Source organism: Tachypleus tridentatus, chromosome 13 (genome assembly GCF_004210375.1).
Source record: "Tachypleus tridentatus isolate NWPU-2018 chromosome 13, ASM421037v1, whole genome shotgun sequence".
Taxonomy (NCBI): Eukaryota; Metazoa; Arthropoda; class Merostomata; order Xiphosura; family Limulidae; genus Tachypleus; species Tachypleus tridentatus.
Window position 1 is genome coordinate 172,418,050 of NC_134837.1, and position 14,467 is coordinate 172,432,516.

A 14,467-nucleotide genomic window follows, 5' to 3' on the forward strand; every position below is an offset into this window, starting at 1 on the left:
AAAAGAAATGAAATAGTCTTATTGGATAAATAATTAAGTAGGAAACATACTTACCTAATTACAAAAGGAGACTAGAGAAAGAAGTCAGTACAACACCAAGCAGATTAAATTGTTTTTTATTAATTGAAAAGCTGGAGAAAGGAAGACATGGGTAAATTTTTGCATGCTAATTTTTGTCCAAGTAATGATTTAATCCATTTCTTTTTAAATATAAAAATCAGAAGCAGTGGTAGGAAACAAAGAACAGGGCCATAGGCAACAGTACATCTTTCAGTGTTCTAATAATTCTGCAGGTATGTTGAAATACCAAATTACACACCAATAACCAGTTTGATGCTAAAAGTTCAATACTCAATATTTTAAGTACTTGATAACTTGCAAAATGTAATAGAGCTGTAATGTAGCATACATTTCATGCCAAACTGTAGATGTTTTATGCTAAAATTTTAGAAACAGTCAATCACCTAGTGGCAAACAAGAGTTTACCTAGTCTGTGTTTTATTCCTTGAATACACGAATAAAACTGCAACATTTGCAATATGTCGTAATGTTACTTTCCAAAAGTAATGAAGCAAAAATAATGTGGCTTTTCCTCATCAAGAAACCTGTATCTAGCTTAATGTGCTAATTAATTTCATTATTTCTAGAACTTTGTCTCGTTAAATACAGAAAGAAATCTAGTTTACTTGGGTTACTTGTTTCAATGTATTTGCTCTCTAGCAGAGCCTATTTAATTCATAAACTTCACATTCATTCAGGTACTGATGAGCATGCTTAAACCAATAGTAAGACCTGGCCTAAATGTTGTGATTATTCCTTTATAGGAAATGCTGTTGATGTTCCACCATACTGTGGCCAACTAATGCTTTCAAGTAGTATGAACTGATACTCAATACTCAAGAGTCTTAATGAAATTTCCAATACAGTTATTATCTATCACCTAGTTCCCACATCTAAATTTAAGTTATCATCACAAATGAGAAGAATCAGGTTTTTAACTGCCTATACTAGTAGCCTTTAATGGATAAATTACTTGTTCAAAAACACAATCCTACACTGCTCTAAATTATGTTTTTTTTTTAAAATATCTCTACACTAAACTTGCTTAATTGTTTCATGCTTCCTAGTCATGTCCTTTCAACATACAAATCTGTAACTGCCACCACTGAACCTGGACCATGCTACTGAATATTATAATAGTCAACTAAAAACATACTTAATGAAATGTAAAATGGAACTAACAGAGGAAATCAGCTCAACAGTGAGTAAAAGAAATTTATATATAAAGTGAAAAAATTGATATGCAAGCAAATGGGCATAGGGATAGGAAGACAAAGTTAAATATTTACGTACTCCACAATTCTCCCTCAAGGCTTTGATTCTCTCTTCCAGCTTGGCTTTTTCTGTCTGCATATAGATTTTATCATGTCAGTGTAAAACTTAATAGAAAAATCTAATGGGAATTCCAGGTCTTGATAACTTTAAAACTACGAATTACATTTCAGTAACATTTTAATAACACAATATTATATCATATATTTTCTTTACTTCAGAAATAACAGTTTTAAAAGCAGTTCTCACTACCAAGATGCACATCTTCACAGCCTGATATATACAGTTTTTCTACAAGAATGCAAAGTATACTGTAAAATGGCATGAAAGATACACAATGGCTCTTCCTGATTAACAACAAAATGTAATTATCTCTTGTTCTATCATTGTTTTAATACACATATATTCTGAGTTTCATAAATCTTATTGTTTCTTCATATGCAATCTACAAAAAACATGGGTATTCAGAAGAGAAAAGACAACTAAAAAACTCAAACCTATTTACTTACCTAACCATACATCTTTAAAACACATCTCAACAAGAGTTTAGATATTCAAATAAACTCTAGACACAATTACATAATAAATGTCTGATGACTGTACTAAAGACAAAAAAAAAATATTTTTTTCCCCATTTCTTATTTATAGGGTTATAATGCCATTTTACTTGTATGTTTAACGTTTATCTATTTTCTGATATATGATAGCTAATTTTAAAAACATTGTATCTTCCCACAATTTATTTTACATCAGGTATAAAATTCCAGATTTTTTTTCATTTTTACTCACTTTAAATGCATTTTTCTGCTCATCTAAAGTTTTCTCTTTAGTCTGAAGATCTGCTTCCAGCTGAGTTATCTTCTCTTGCAAAGTTTTCTCCTGATCATGCCATTCATTTTTCTCCTTTTCAAGTGTGATAGATTTCTCTCTGAGTTGACGATTACTATCTCTAAGAGTTGATACAATGTCTTCAGCCTGTTTTGCTTCACGGCGAGAGATTCTTACATCCATCTTGATCTCTGATAGTTCATCTTGTTTCTGTAAGGGCATTCCTTTACTCATATAGTTTATCAAAAGCTTATCTGAAATACAGCTGGAATCTCCAAGTGCAATATGTATCTAAATTGAACCTGTTTTATTACATTAACTTGTGTTATTATAGTATAATGGCTGAGATAAAAAAAATTGCAGTATATATATATAAGGCTTTAGCATCTAGAAGATTGTTGAAATATTTATATTAAAGTGTATATTATTTTCAAAAACTTCACACTCAGAGAAAATGCACTTTAGATACTCAGTCCATCATATTTCAACTTGCACACAACACTGTTCCCATGGCTGTCAAGTGATCAATCCTAAAATGACTTTTTTTTTTTTTTATAACCTATTTTCACAGCACACTGACCAAAAAATAACAAAACTATTATTAACAATATTAGTTCAAATAAGTTATTTATCTAACTTTTAATGCATTTCTCATCTACTAACTCTTGTATATGTAAGTCTTCTGAGGGTGTGAACACAGTTTTGACCTGAGATTTATTTGAGATTTTTAAAACTTTCAGCAACATACTTGATACATTTAAAAATCTTTAAAATACAAAGAACCTTAATGCACACCAAAATATGTAATCAAAGTACTTTTCTAAAAATTCTTAAACTTGTACACAAGTCTATATCTGAATCAGTTTAACTACTAATCTAATATATATCATATAATTATTACATTCAAATGTACACTCTCATCAACTTGTATAAACAATACAAAGGTTTATACCTATCCAACAAGTGCTTGAACATGACTGAAAATAATGTAATGTTAAGTATTTATAAAAAATTACCATCCCGAGGTGAAGATTTTTAACAGAAAAACAAATTACCACCTTTAAACTGAAACTGTACAAAGTCTAGTACATGCACTTTTACTTCCTTGTAAGCCACACTAACTTGTTCATATTACCACCAAAGTTCTTCTAATAGCCTCTCAAGATGAAGATTTTACCTGATTCTACTTATCTTTATTACTTTTAATAACCAGAATAACCAATTTATGATTGATGTTTTTCTATTTTGGTTTTTTAACTGTTACTTGAATCCACCATAAGTGGGTTTCTTTTCAACAAATATTTTATTGAAAAGCTTTTACCTTTCTCAGCTGTTCTCTAAGCTCTTTCTGACTAGCCTTTTCTTTGGCCAAATTTTCTCTGACTCTTTCTAGTTGAGACTCTGTCTGTTCTATCTTAGTAGTCAGGAATGCATTTTCCTGCTTAAGATCTGATGAACATGATCTAGTCAGTTCATAAAAAATGAAAAAGAAACAGTTTTTACAACCTATATCATTCTTGAAACTAGAAAATAAATACATTTCTATATTTTAGTATGCTTACTTTAAAGAATACAGTAGTTCCTTGGATAGTTCAAAACACAGCTATTGTTCAAAGACTCTTTCTCTCATTCAATCTTTTCAACACACACACATTTTCAATAAGCTGTAATTTATGAAAATATGTACAAAAGTAAAAGATCATATAAAGTACTCTTTAGACTTATCAATATGTACATATGCGAGTGTGACATTATTTAACTTGAAAGTATCATTGCATGTAACTATAACTAACAAAACAAATTAGATATTTTCAGGGATGCAATCCATAGACCTTCTACAAAGGTTATTATTAAACATATCATTCAACTCGTTACACAGTTAAGTTCATGTGAAACATAAGAACATGTTTAATAATGCAAAAAACTAACAGTTAGTAATGACAGAGCAGTACAAAAGAAAGTGATCCTACACAAAATAAAAACCAAGTACAAAAAAGCACATCTTTGTCAAAACCCTGTTTATAAGTGGCACATACTAGAGAAAAAATGTATCATAAATTAATCATAAAATAAGACATTAATACAATTTTGTGTGAGGACTCAAAACAGTAAATTAGTAAAAGCCTGTTAAGTAAAAACACTAAAAATCTAATACATCAGTGGTGGGAATTAATATTTAATGAATTCAAGTCAATATTCTAGACAGCAAATCTTACTTGGTTAATTCAATGTTTAATTAAGGCTCTGTGAATATTTTATTTTATTCCATTAGCTTGTTTAAAAGTGCTGCTGCTTATTTACATTAAAACATTAAGCTTACTTTGTATATTCAATTGTTTGGCCTTTCAACGAATCTAAATTCTTTTTGAACTGATCCTTCTGATATTCTAGCTTCTCCACATTTTCTTCTAAGTTCTTAACAGTCTGTAATTGCACAAGAAAAATACACTGTATAATTAAAAAGCTTCCTTAGCCTGATATGGTTGAACAACACACACAAAAAACTTAAGTTTAATTCCAAGTTATTATACTGCATAAGTGGTTATAAGCTTTCAAAACACTTGTATATTTTTACACTGCTTATTTCATTTCATATATATTATAAAAGTATACCTTTAGTTTATGCTGAACTTTCATTTATTCAATAATCATTCAGTTAGATATTTTTAGGTTTCACACAAAAATTACTGAAAGATGAATAAAAATTAGTGTATAACTGATTGTTGACTGGTTTTAATACAACAGTTTAGTCTTCACTTCTATTATGTTCGGTTTTTCACATGGCCTGTGACACAAACAAAGAGTTGATAATTTACAAGTATCAAAACACACCAGCTAAATTCAGTTTTTAAATATTTTTTTGAGAAGAAAAAACTGATTTAAAAAAAAACAAAAATACTTATGACCCTATTAACTCTTTCAGCATGAGGTCAGGCAACATGATAGACTTTGTAACCACAGAGTCTTCATAATGTAACTTGTAACATGATTTGTATATTTTAGACATTTGGCAAGCTTTAAGAATATATTACAAATGTTTTGTATACAAAAAATCAGATTTTTTGATTAAGTATTTTTACTAAAGATTTTCCATGAACTTATGGGGTCAAAGTTTTCACTACTCTGAGTGCAAAGTGATTTTCATGTTAAGATAAAAAATACCCATTTTCACCTGAAACTTTCAAATTTTGTCTCTAACCTTGAAAACCTCCTTAAGAAATATCAAAGGTTTTTTTTCAGTAAAACATTACATTTTATCTGTAATTTTCTCTACCTTAACTCTATATGAAGTTGGTTAATTTAACCAACCTCCTAACCACCAAAAATAAAAAAGGTATTCCATTTTCTTTCTAAAATGACTGCAAACTGTAAGAGAAAATAAGGGTTTAACAGAAATAGCTTAAAGCTTATTACAGTCTATGTTCATTTATACTTAAATTTATTTATAAAGAATAGTCTGCATTTTTAAAACTTTTTATTCAAAGGTTTAACCCTACACTAGAATTGGATCTATGTTCATATTGTAGAACTCAAGAGCAACATTTTCATTACCGAATAATGCTGACACTATTGTCACATCACAACACAAGTTTGTTTTTACATTCACAAAAAACAACTAAGTAATACACTTTATTTTTCACTGAGAAAATGTGCAACTTGTATGTTTAATTCTGTAACTAAACAAAATGTGTTCACTATAAAATCTATATATTTTCAAACATAAATATGGACACCTGTATCTAAAAGCTTTAGAATGTACTTTTTTCCTGTGATATCACGCTCAAAATAACCATTACATAATTCAGATTGAAAGACAGAATCATCAGCTTATACAAGTTAATTGTCTCTTCAAGTGTGAAAACACCGGAGCAGTTAAATGCCATTTTGGTCCATTTTAACAAAAATTATAGAGCTTTCAACTACAAATATTATGGAGGATTTGGTTTGGTTTGAATTTTGCACAAAAGGGCTATCTGCACTCGCTATCCCTAATTTAGTGGCATAAGACTGGAAGGAAGGCAGCTAGTCATTATCACTGAACCAACTTTGGGTTTACTCTTTTACCAATGAATAGTGGGATTGGCCAACACATTATAACGCCCCCAGAGTTTAATGGACAAGCATGTTTGGTGTTATGGGGATTTGAACCCGTGACCCAGAGATTACAAGTCAAAAACTTTAATCACCTGGACATGCCAGGCCATGGAAGATTTGAATTGCAAGATATGGCATGTTGAATATGAATTGGTAGCTGAGATCATAATCTGTGCAAATTATACTTTATCTTTTGATTTTGTGCATTGGTTTCACATTGCTAGAAGGAATTTCAAACTGCATTATGTGATCATTACACAACAAGAGGCAAACCTAAAGAATTAATACCACAGTAAACATGAATTCTCTATATTTAAATACATAGCTTTAGATCATTCAAATTTCTATAAAATTTATTATTAATTATGGGAGAAAAAGGAATTACTACAAGTCTGAAATACTATATCCCACATTCAATTAGAAACAAACTAATGAGTTACAAGTTATGCCTACCTTTTGCAAGTTTGTTATCACATTATTCAGTTCTTTCTCTTTCAGTTCCATATTCTGTAGTTCTTTCTCCAATTTCAATTTCATAGATTTACTGTGCTGTAGTTCTTCCTCTAATTTCTGTGGATGATAAAATTACAACTTATTAATGCTACATAACAACCTGAACCAAGTAACTATTGTGAAAAACTTGTCTTCAAAACTGACATACCTTTGCTGAGCATGTATCAGTGTTTCTGGTTAAACAAGTTTTGTGAAGCTGTGTGAAACAAGAGGACACATATGGGTTAAATAATGTACACTTTTAATTGTAACTGAGAAGTTGTGTGGTGTCTGTCTTCTATAGCTGACTTTGGATTTCAAACACATAATAAACTTTTAAACACGAGTCAGATCTACACCTTTCAATATGGAGCCTAGGATGGTCAACAAGAGGTCATTTCAGGAATCAGTAATTGATCACAATGAATGAGTCTTGGCATAATTTCTAAGATACAATAAAACTAAATATTAATGAAAATACGACATGATGATATCTTTACGAATTATACTATGGTGGTACCATAGTGGACATTATACCATCCTTTTTATATTTACTCTTCATTGAAGAAATGGCATTTTTAGCCCTTAAATGGCAGCCATCATCCAACTGATGATCTTGTACTTTGTGCTTAGTACAACTATCATCAATTGATGATACAGGCTAAAAACATTAGTTAGCATCCCCCTCATGCTGTAGTGACTGTACTAACTCAAATAATTACATCCAAGTCATTTTCTCAGTGCATGTCATGGAGAAGAAAAGAAAAGGTGTAGCAGCTAAGAGAATGAAGCAAAAACCTTTTTCATTAAAAGACGAAATTGAAGTATTAGCATGTGATAATTATTCCAATGAAAAGATAATTTTTCAGAGCTTTCATCATCATCAAATTTAATTGTTTCAAGCTTTGAACATGATTTAGATAGTGAATCAGAATTCATTGGTTCCCAATGGGTAAGGCATCATGATTTTGATCCATTTATTCTTTTTTTTTTTTTTTATATAGTAGAAATGCTGGATTCACAGATAAACTTAGGCTCATGGACAAATCTAAAGAATATGAATTTTTTACTGCTATATTTGATCAAAGTATAATGAGACATACTGTGCAAGAAATAAACAGATATTAGAAGTTTTATAAATCCTTGAATTCTGAAGAAAGTGAAAGTAACACTCCCTCTACTTCATGAAGTAAGAAATTGGAAGATAAACTACTGATGAAATGTAAACACATTTTGCTCTGTTGATACTTATTTCACATGTAAAAAAGCACATGTTGGCTGATTACTAAACGAATGATCCCCTTACAGAAACTCTAATTTTTCCAAAATAGATTACTTCAGATCAATTCAAGGAGATTCTTAGATATTTGCACTTTGTAACTAATAAAGAACTGAATGCAAATGATCGATTATAGAAAGTTCAAGAAGTGTTTACAATGGTGAGAAATAAAGCTAAGGAATCTTTTTCTCCATTTCAAAAAGTAGTTTTCAAGGGTTGCATTGTTTTCAAGCAATACATTCCAAGCAAGAGCCACAGATTTGCAATAAAGATCTTTGTTTTATGTGATTGTGAGATAGGAATTATAATAGATACAATTATCTATTCTACAAGTCATGTAAATGTCCTCAAAAGACCCTGATTGGGATTTTCAGGATCATTTGTCAAGCAATTGATGAAAGACTGCCTCAGAAAAAGTCATATATTATGTAATGATGATTATTATACAAGTCCAGAATTATGCAACTTTCTTTTTTAAAATAAGACTGGTTTTTGTGGAACAATTAAAACTAATTGGAAGAATATGTCTAAAGATGCACCTCTGAAGAAGGGAGATGTTGAGACCAAGAAGCAAGGAAATATCTTAGCACTTCAATAGAAAGACAAAAATTCTGTTACTTGGCTTAGTAGAGTATATAAAGGTGAAATGAAATAAAGTGGAAAGGATGATTGCAAAACTAAACAACCAATAACCAAACCCAACATGATTTTAGATTATATTATTAACATGAGACTAGTTGACAAAAGTGACATGCAAATTGGACATACTGACTGCCTTTACAAATGTGTGAAGTGTTACAAGAATCTCTTTTTTTCACCTAATTGATATCTCAATTCCGAGTTCTTATAACATGTATCTAGTAAAAACTGGCATTACTGAGACAGTTTACTTACAATATAATTCACCAATTATTGAAAACATATGGAAGGGTGACAAGACCTTTCCCAGAAAGACATAGCCTTACTGTTCCTGATAGACTTGGTGAAAAATGAAGCATTTTCTCAGCACTTTTTAGAAAGCATTCCATCCTCAGGAACTAGAAATAGTGTAAAATATCACACATGTATGCATACAAAAAAAGAAAAGAAAAGAAGCAAAAGATGGTGACTACCTGGTATAAAAAATGTAGAGTAGCACTGTGCATTGGAGAATGTTTTAGTGATTTTCATACCCTAGAAAACATTCTGACTTGTAATAAATAAATCTTTATTATGCTTTTCATTTTCTTTCATATTTTTTTCAAAGTTCATAATAAAAATGCTAATGATTATGTATAAGATTTTTTTTTCCAATTTTTTACATCTGTGGCGAGCTGCTACCTACAACATTCCCACTGTTTAAGGCTTAAAGATTGCCAAGAAAATCATCTTGTTATGCTTTGTGTATCTGCTTCAACTTCACACTGCATCTTTGGGCTTTTACTGTGTTATCAGTTTCACACAATACTAAAACTAACGATTTCTTACACACGATTCCAATCCTCTTATTTTGAAGATGATACAACTGTGCCCATTTTTTTTTTAGGTTTCCCCATCAGTGCAGTAATTAGTTAATGAATCTCTAATTCAGCTGGAATGTCAAATTGATTGGAATACCTTCAAAATTCCTTTTTTTTTCTCATCCAACCTGGATCCATAATTTATCTTAATCTCTATACTTAAATAATCACATTCATAACCATATCTAGAACATTTCAAGAATATTTCATTGCTACATTTTTTTTTATTTACATTTAGAAGTCAATATGTCTACGTTGGTTTTCACAATCTCAGATGAGGCCACAGGTATGACCTCAAAAATAGTGCCATATGTCTTCTGCCTAATCAAAACAACCCAACCTTTCTGGAATGACTCATCTTTTTTAATTCTCAGACTGGCTTGTGTGGCAGGTATTAAAACATGTATAAATTTTCTCTTTGAATTACTGTGACCAAAATTTTTTAGTAATAGATTAAACAAAAACGAATTCATTAATCTCTGTTATTTCAATATTGTGTGCCTAAAGGGGTTTAATCTAAAATATACTGTTATTTATTACAATTATGTAATTTTTATTTTCGTTGTAGCCTAATATCAAGTAGCCTTATGTTACAATTGACATCAAATAACATTCAGAATTTTTATTGAGTGAATAACAATTGTGTCAAATTTCAGATATAACATTCAGAAGATACTAAAATGTTACTGGTTCATAGATTTCTTGTTTTTAGCATCCGTGGTGGCAATTACTGACATAATTCATATACTAAATGTTTTAAAGACAAGCTGTAAATATTATTTTAATTTGCACCTTTGTTTTTTAAAATGAGTACTTTTTCTCATGTTGTAAGAGATCACAAGGAAATAATAATTCATGAAATATTTTTCATCTTTTGGAGCAGAAATGTAAAAATTGAATGAGTTATAAATTTTAAGTTAATTGTTTAGCAGTTTACTAAGCTAGTACCATATAACCATACAACTACATAGAAATAAATTAATTCTAATGTGTTGCTTTGTGGTAACCAAGCTGTTTCTGAATCTTTGATGATTTATAAAACAGTTTGCAAAGACTAAAGGAATGAAAAAATAAAACTGTATTCCAGATCATTCTGTAATCTTTATCATTACCTTCATTAACAGGATTGTCTAGGAACTTTAATCATATATTTTTATTATACAGGTTATTTTGCAACATTAGATAACTACACAGTTTAGGACTAACCAAAATCTCCTAAATTAGTTGAACCTTGTAAGATATCATCAAGATTAGTCTCACACATATTTTTATCTTTATTAGAACAGTATTTGTTTTAGCTGTAGTTATAAATGTAGCTATCTTTCATTAGAAGTTCCTTCCCTTCTTATTTAGTTTTGAAAGTTTTCCATAAAACAAAAACAATTTCAATGTTCAGGTTCTTAACAATGGAGGATATCAACACATATTTGTAACACATTAAAATACATCTAACTTTTTGTCAAAAAGTGTCCTTTTATATCACCTGATGAACACAAAAATGTTACTGTTTACAGTCAGCTTTACTTAAAAAACAAACATTTTCACTTATATTAGGTGAATTTTCTTCCATCCAAGAATGTAGCTAAATGTGAAATTTCCTCAAAAGAAATATATATATATATATTTTGTTTTATTATTTCCCTCAGCTAGATCTAGATCATAATATTATGTTATACTTACTGGAAAGGATGTATTTAAATATCATGTTTAGAAAGTTCTGTGATAAATACCCGAATCATTTGTTGAAACTTCAGTTCCTTGAATCTCCAATCTTCACCTTTTCTTTCAGTTTCACTTTTTGCAGTTTTCAGTTCATTTTCTAGTTGCTGAGTAAAACAAAACTTTCATTTTCAAAAACATTTCTATAATTGTAGCTAAGATTTGAGTACAAGAACACATAGCCACATAAAATGTCAAATGACTTATAAGACACAGGTTTAAGATATAAATGTTTAACATAATTTAATCCAAAGACTGCAACCAAATAAAATATGTGAAAAGTTGGTAAAACATAACATTTTGATCTCCAAATAATGCAGAATAAACATATTAACTGCGCATGTATCTTATAATATATAGTAATTTGATTGAAAACATTTATGCCCAATCAAACTTTCCTCACCATATATTATTTTAATCCTCATAATATAGAATATTATTAAACCACATAACTGCAATAATGTCATCTTTTTAGCTGTGCAATTAACTTGATTACTTATGAGCACTGATTTCACAGATCAGTGTCACTGAAAATAATTAATTAACCAAATTACAATTATATTAATTAATGCCATGAAAAGTCACTGATTAATTGAAATCAATATTTCCAATTATTCTAATTATTCAAGTCTCATGCAAGAATAACCATTTAGTTTAATGAAATCAGTTAAGAAACATGACAATTATCTAAATAAAAAATTACACTAACAATTCTACTCTAATCAATAATATATCTAAATATGATGAAATGTGTGTCAGAGCCAGTATTTAGCAAATATCACAAGTATATGCTTTAAACAAGTGATATTAGGCAAGAAGTATGCAAACACCTGAATACCTTACTCTCCTATAGTATATATTTCTTACCTACAAAATTTTGTAAAAACATACTAAGGTTTAATTTTGAAATGTATTAAAATTCAATTGAGATTGTGTGTAAAATTTACTCTGTGTAGCTTAGTCAACCAAGGATGTTATATACCATTTCTGGGATAGTCATGTCATACCAATTTTACCTTATGACTCTCATGCTAAGCAGAGATCTTTTTGCATTAAACTGCCTTTTTTCTAATTACTCAGCTACAAAGATAACATACACTGTGATTATAGTTTTGGTACTTTTTAGCGTAAGATTCATTCTAATCTTTGAGGAGGGTACACTCCTTTCTATCCTAAAGGATCCAAGAATTGCTGGTAAAATTAATCTTTTATCCAATATATGTTGATCATCTGAGTTCATTTTTCTTATCAGTTTATTACACTATTCATTTCTGTCTTTATCACAGTGCAACATTCTTCCACTTCAATACTGAACCTGAAATTTCTCTAGTTATTCATACAATAAAGCTTTTTGCTTGAACTTCACATCATGTCTTGTTTCTTTCAAGACAATTGCAACATGTAACTAAACACTTCTTTCCCCACACTACATCAATGAACTTATTTCTGATGACATTTGAGGGCTGTGTGATGGTATAACTTTGAATTATTAGAGGTATTCTAATTTAGAAATCAATCCATATTACACAAAAAGTTCAAACTGAAACTGATGATAGCTATTCAGTTCAGAAAAAGTATGTGTTCCCCGAGACATAAAAATATAAATATACAGAACAACGTGGCACTTCCCTAGGTCTCAATATAAAAATCTAAGGATTTTAATAACAGTAAAAGAAAATCAGTTATTTTCCAAAATAGATTAAAAGAGTGAATTTGAGGTCTCAATATAAAAATCTAAGGATTTTAATAACAGTAAAAGAAAATCAGTTATTTTCCAAAATAGATTAAAAGAGTGAATTTGAACCTTTTAATAATTAAAAAGTTGTTTGTTTGTTTAAGAGAAAGGCCACATTGGGCTACCTGCTGTGTTCACCATGAGGATTCAAGACCCAAATTTTAAAATTAGGACCATTGAAAAGCCTGAATCTTGTGCTTTGGTTTGCTTGTTTGTTGTCAAGAACAAAGCTAAACAATGGACTATTTGTGCTGTGCTCACCATAGGTATTTAAACCCGATTTTTTAACATTGTATGTCTAGACAATTACCACTCAACTACTGGATAGTGAATATGGTGCTAATTGTCTGCATCTATCTATCTATATAAAATTGCTAACAACTAAAAAATGTCACAAATCTATGTATTTTTAGTAGTGGTTCACTTTTATAAAACCTCTGTTACCACAAAGTATTGATGCCTCACTTACTGAAATCTTCAGTTCCAATTCTGATCTTAGATTTTTCTCTTCCTCAAACTCACTCTGTAACTTCTGAAGTTCCTTCTGCTGTTCATTTGATTCCTTTATTAGGTATAAAAGTCATATTCATAAATTCATAAGCATTTTACAAGGCTAACTATTAACAAAATGTTTCCTGTACTGAATTGAGTAAATTTAAAAATAATAGTTGCATACAAAACAAAACTGCAATATGTTTTCTATAGATAAAACTTACATTTAATAATTTTTGCATTATACATACAGTGTGTTCAACATAAGGAAACAACCTAAGTACCACAGAAAAATGTTTAACCTACCAATTTTGAAGTAGGCAATAAATAAAAATACACATTTTTTAAAGAAATTATACTAAAGTAAAAAAGGTCAAGACAAAATATGTGATAAAAATATTTGCATAACTTGTGGAATCATAATAACTCAACTCAACTACTACTAAATTTCAGGATATTAAGGGTTAAATAACATAATATTCAAAATTATTAGTAAATGCCTGCATGCTTTTTCATAAGAAAAAAAATTGATTTCTATATTATCAAAACTTTTAATCCAGCAAAAAGTTAGCTTCACAAAATAATCAGTTGGGTGTCCTTATTCCAAGTTTCATAAGAATCATGACTTGTAAATTACATGCAATCACGGTAAGTGACTGAATGCTTTTATGCCAATTAAAATTAAGTTAATGTAAACTATCTGTACTTATTTGTATATTCACCCTCTTTCTCACTTCAGAAGAACCCATCACAACAGTTGCACCTTCTCCTTGACCCATCTGCTGTATTAGGCCCTGTTTGGTGGTCCAGTCCGACTCTAAACGAATCATTGCATTCTTCAGGCCTACAACCTGCTCTTGGGCTTCATTTTTAGCCTTTTTTTCAATTTCAAATTTTACACACAAATCTTCCAATGTTTTCTTCACTACTGTGAGGTCACTTTCTTGGTTTTTTTTACAGTTTCATCCTGAAAAAAACAATAAACAATTGAGTTTT

At 29.8% G+C, this 14,467-nt stretch overlaps 2 protein-coding genes across 7 annotated transcripts in view; both read right to left on the minus strand.

Annotated features, from left to right (window-relative positions):
• Nucleotides 1-14,331, minus strand: part of LOC143236857 (citron Rho-interacting kinase-like) — a 67,474-nt gene extending 53,143 nt beyond the window's left edge. Inside the window, exons 1-8 of one of the 2 annotated variants that reach the window (XM_076475484.1) lie at nt 14,206-14,331; nt 13,449-13,541; nt 11,256-11,351; nt 6,709-6,825; nt 4,481-4,584; nt 3,482-3,623; nt 2,122-2,370; nt 1,354-1,407 (exon numbers count right to left, since the gene is read on the minus strand). In XM_076475484.1, coding sequence (XP_076331599.1) covers nt 1,354-1,407; nt 2,122-2,370; nt 3,482-3,623; nt 4,481-4,584; nt 6,709-6,825; nt 11,256-11,351; nt 13,449-13,541; nt 14,206-14,301 — 951 coding nt within the window. In that variant the 5' untranslated portion in view covers nt 14,302-14,331. Of the gene's footprint in view, nt 1-1,353; nt 1,408-2,121; nt 2,371-3,481; nt 3,624-4,480; nt 4,585-6,708; nt 6,826-11,255; nt 11,352-13,448; nt 13,542-14,193 lie in introns of both variants that reach the window. The other variant, XM_076475483.1, reaches the window with a different exon arrangement.
• The window catches only part of LOC143236858 (citron Rho-interacting kinase-like), a 39,868-nt gene continuing 39,704 nt past the window's right edge, over nt 14,304-14,467 (minus strand). For all 5 annotated transcript variants that reach the window (XM_076475485.1, XM_076475486.1, XM_076475488.1 and 2 more), the window contains exon 12: nt 14,304-14,438. In XM_076475485.1, the coding sequence (XP_076331600.1) occupies nt 14,397-14,438 (42 nt within the window). In that variant the 3' untranslated portion in view covers nt 14,304-14,396. The remainder of the gene's footprint in view (nt 14,439-14,467) is intronic.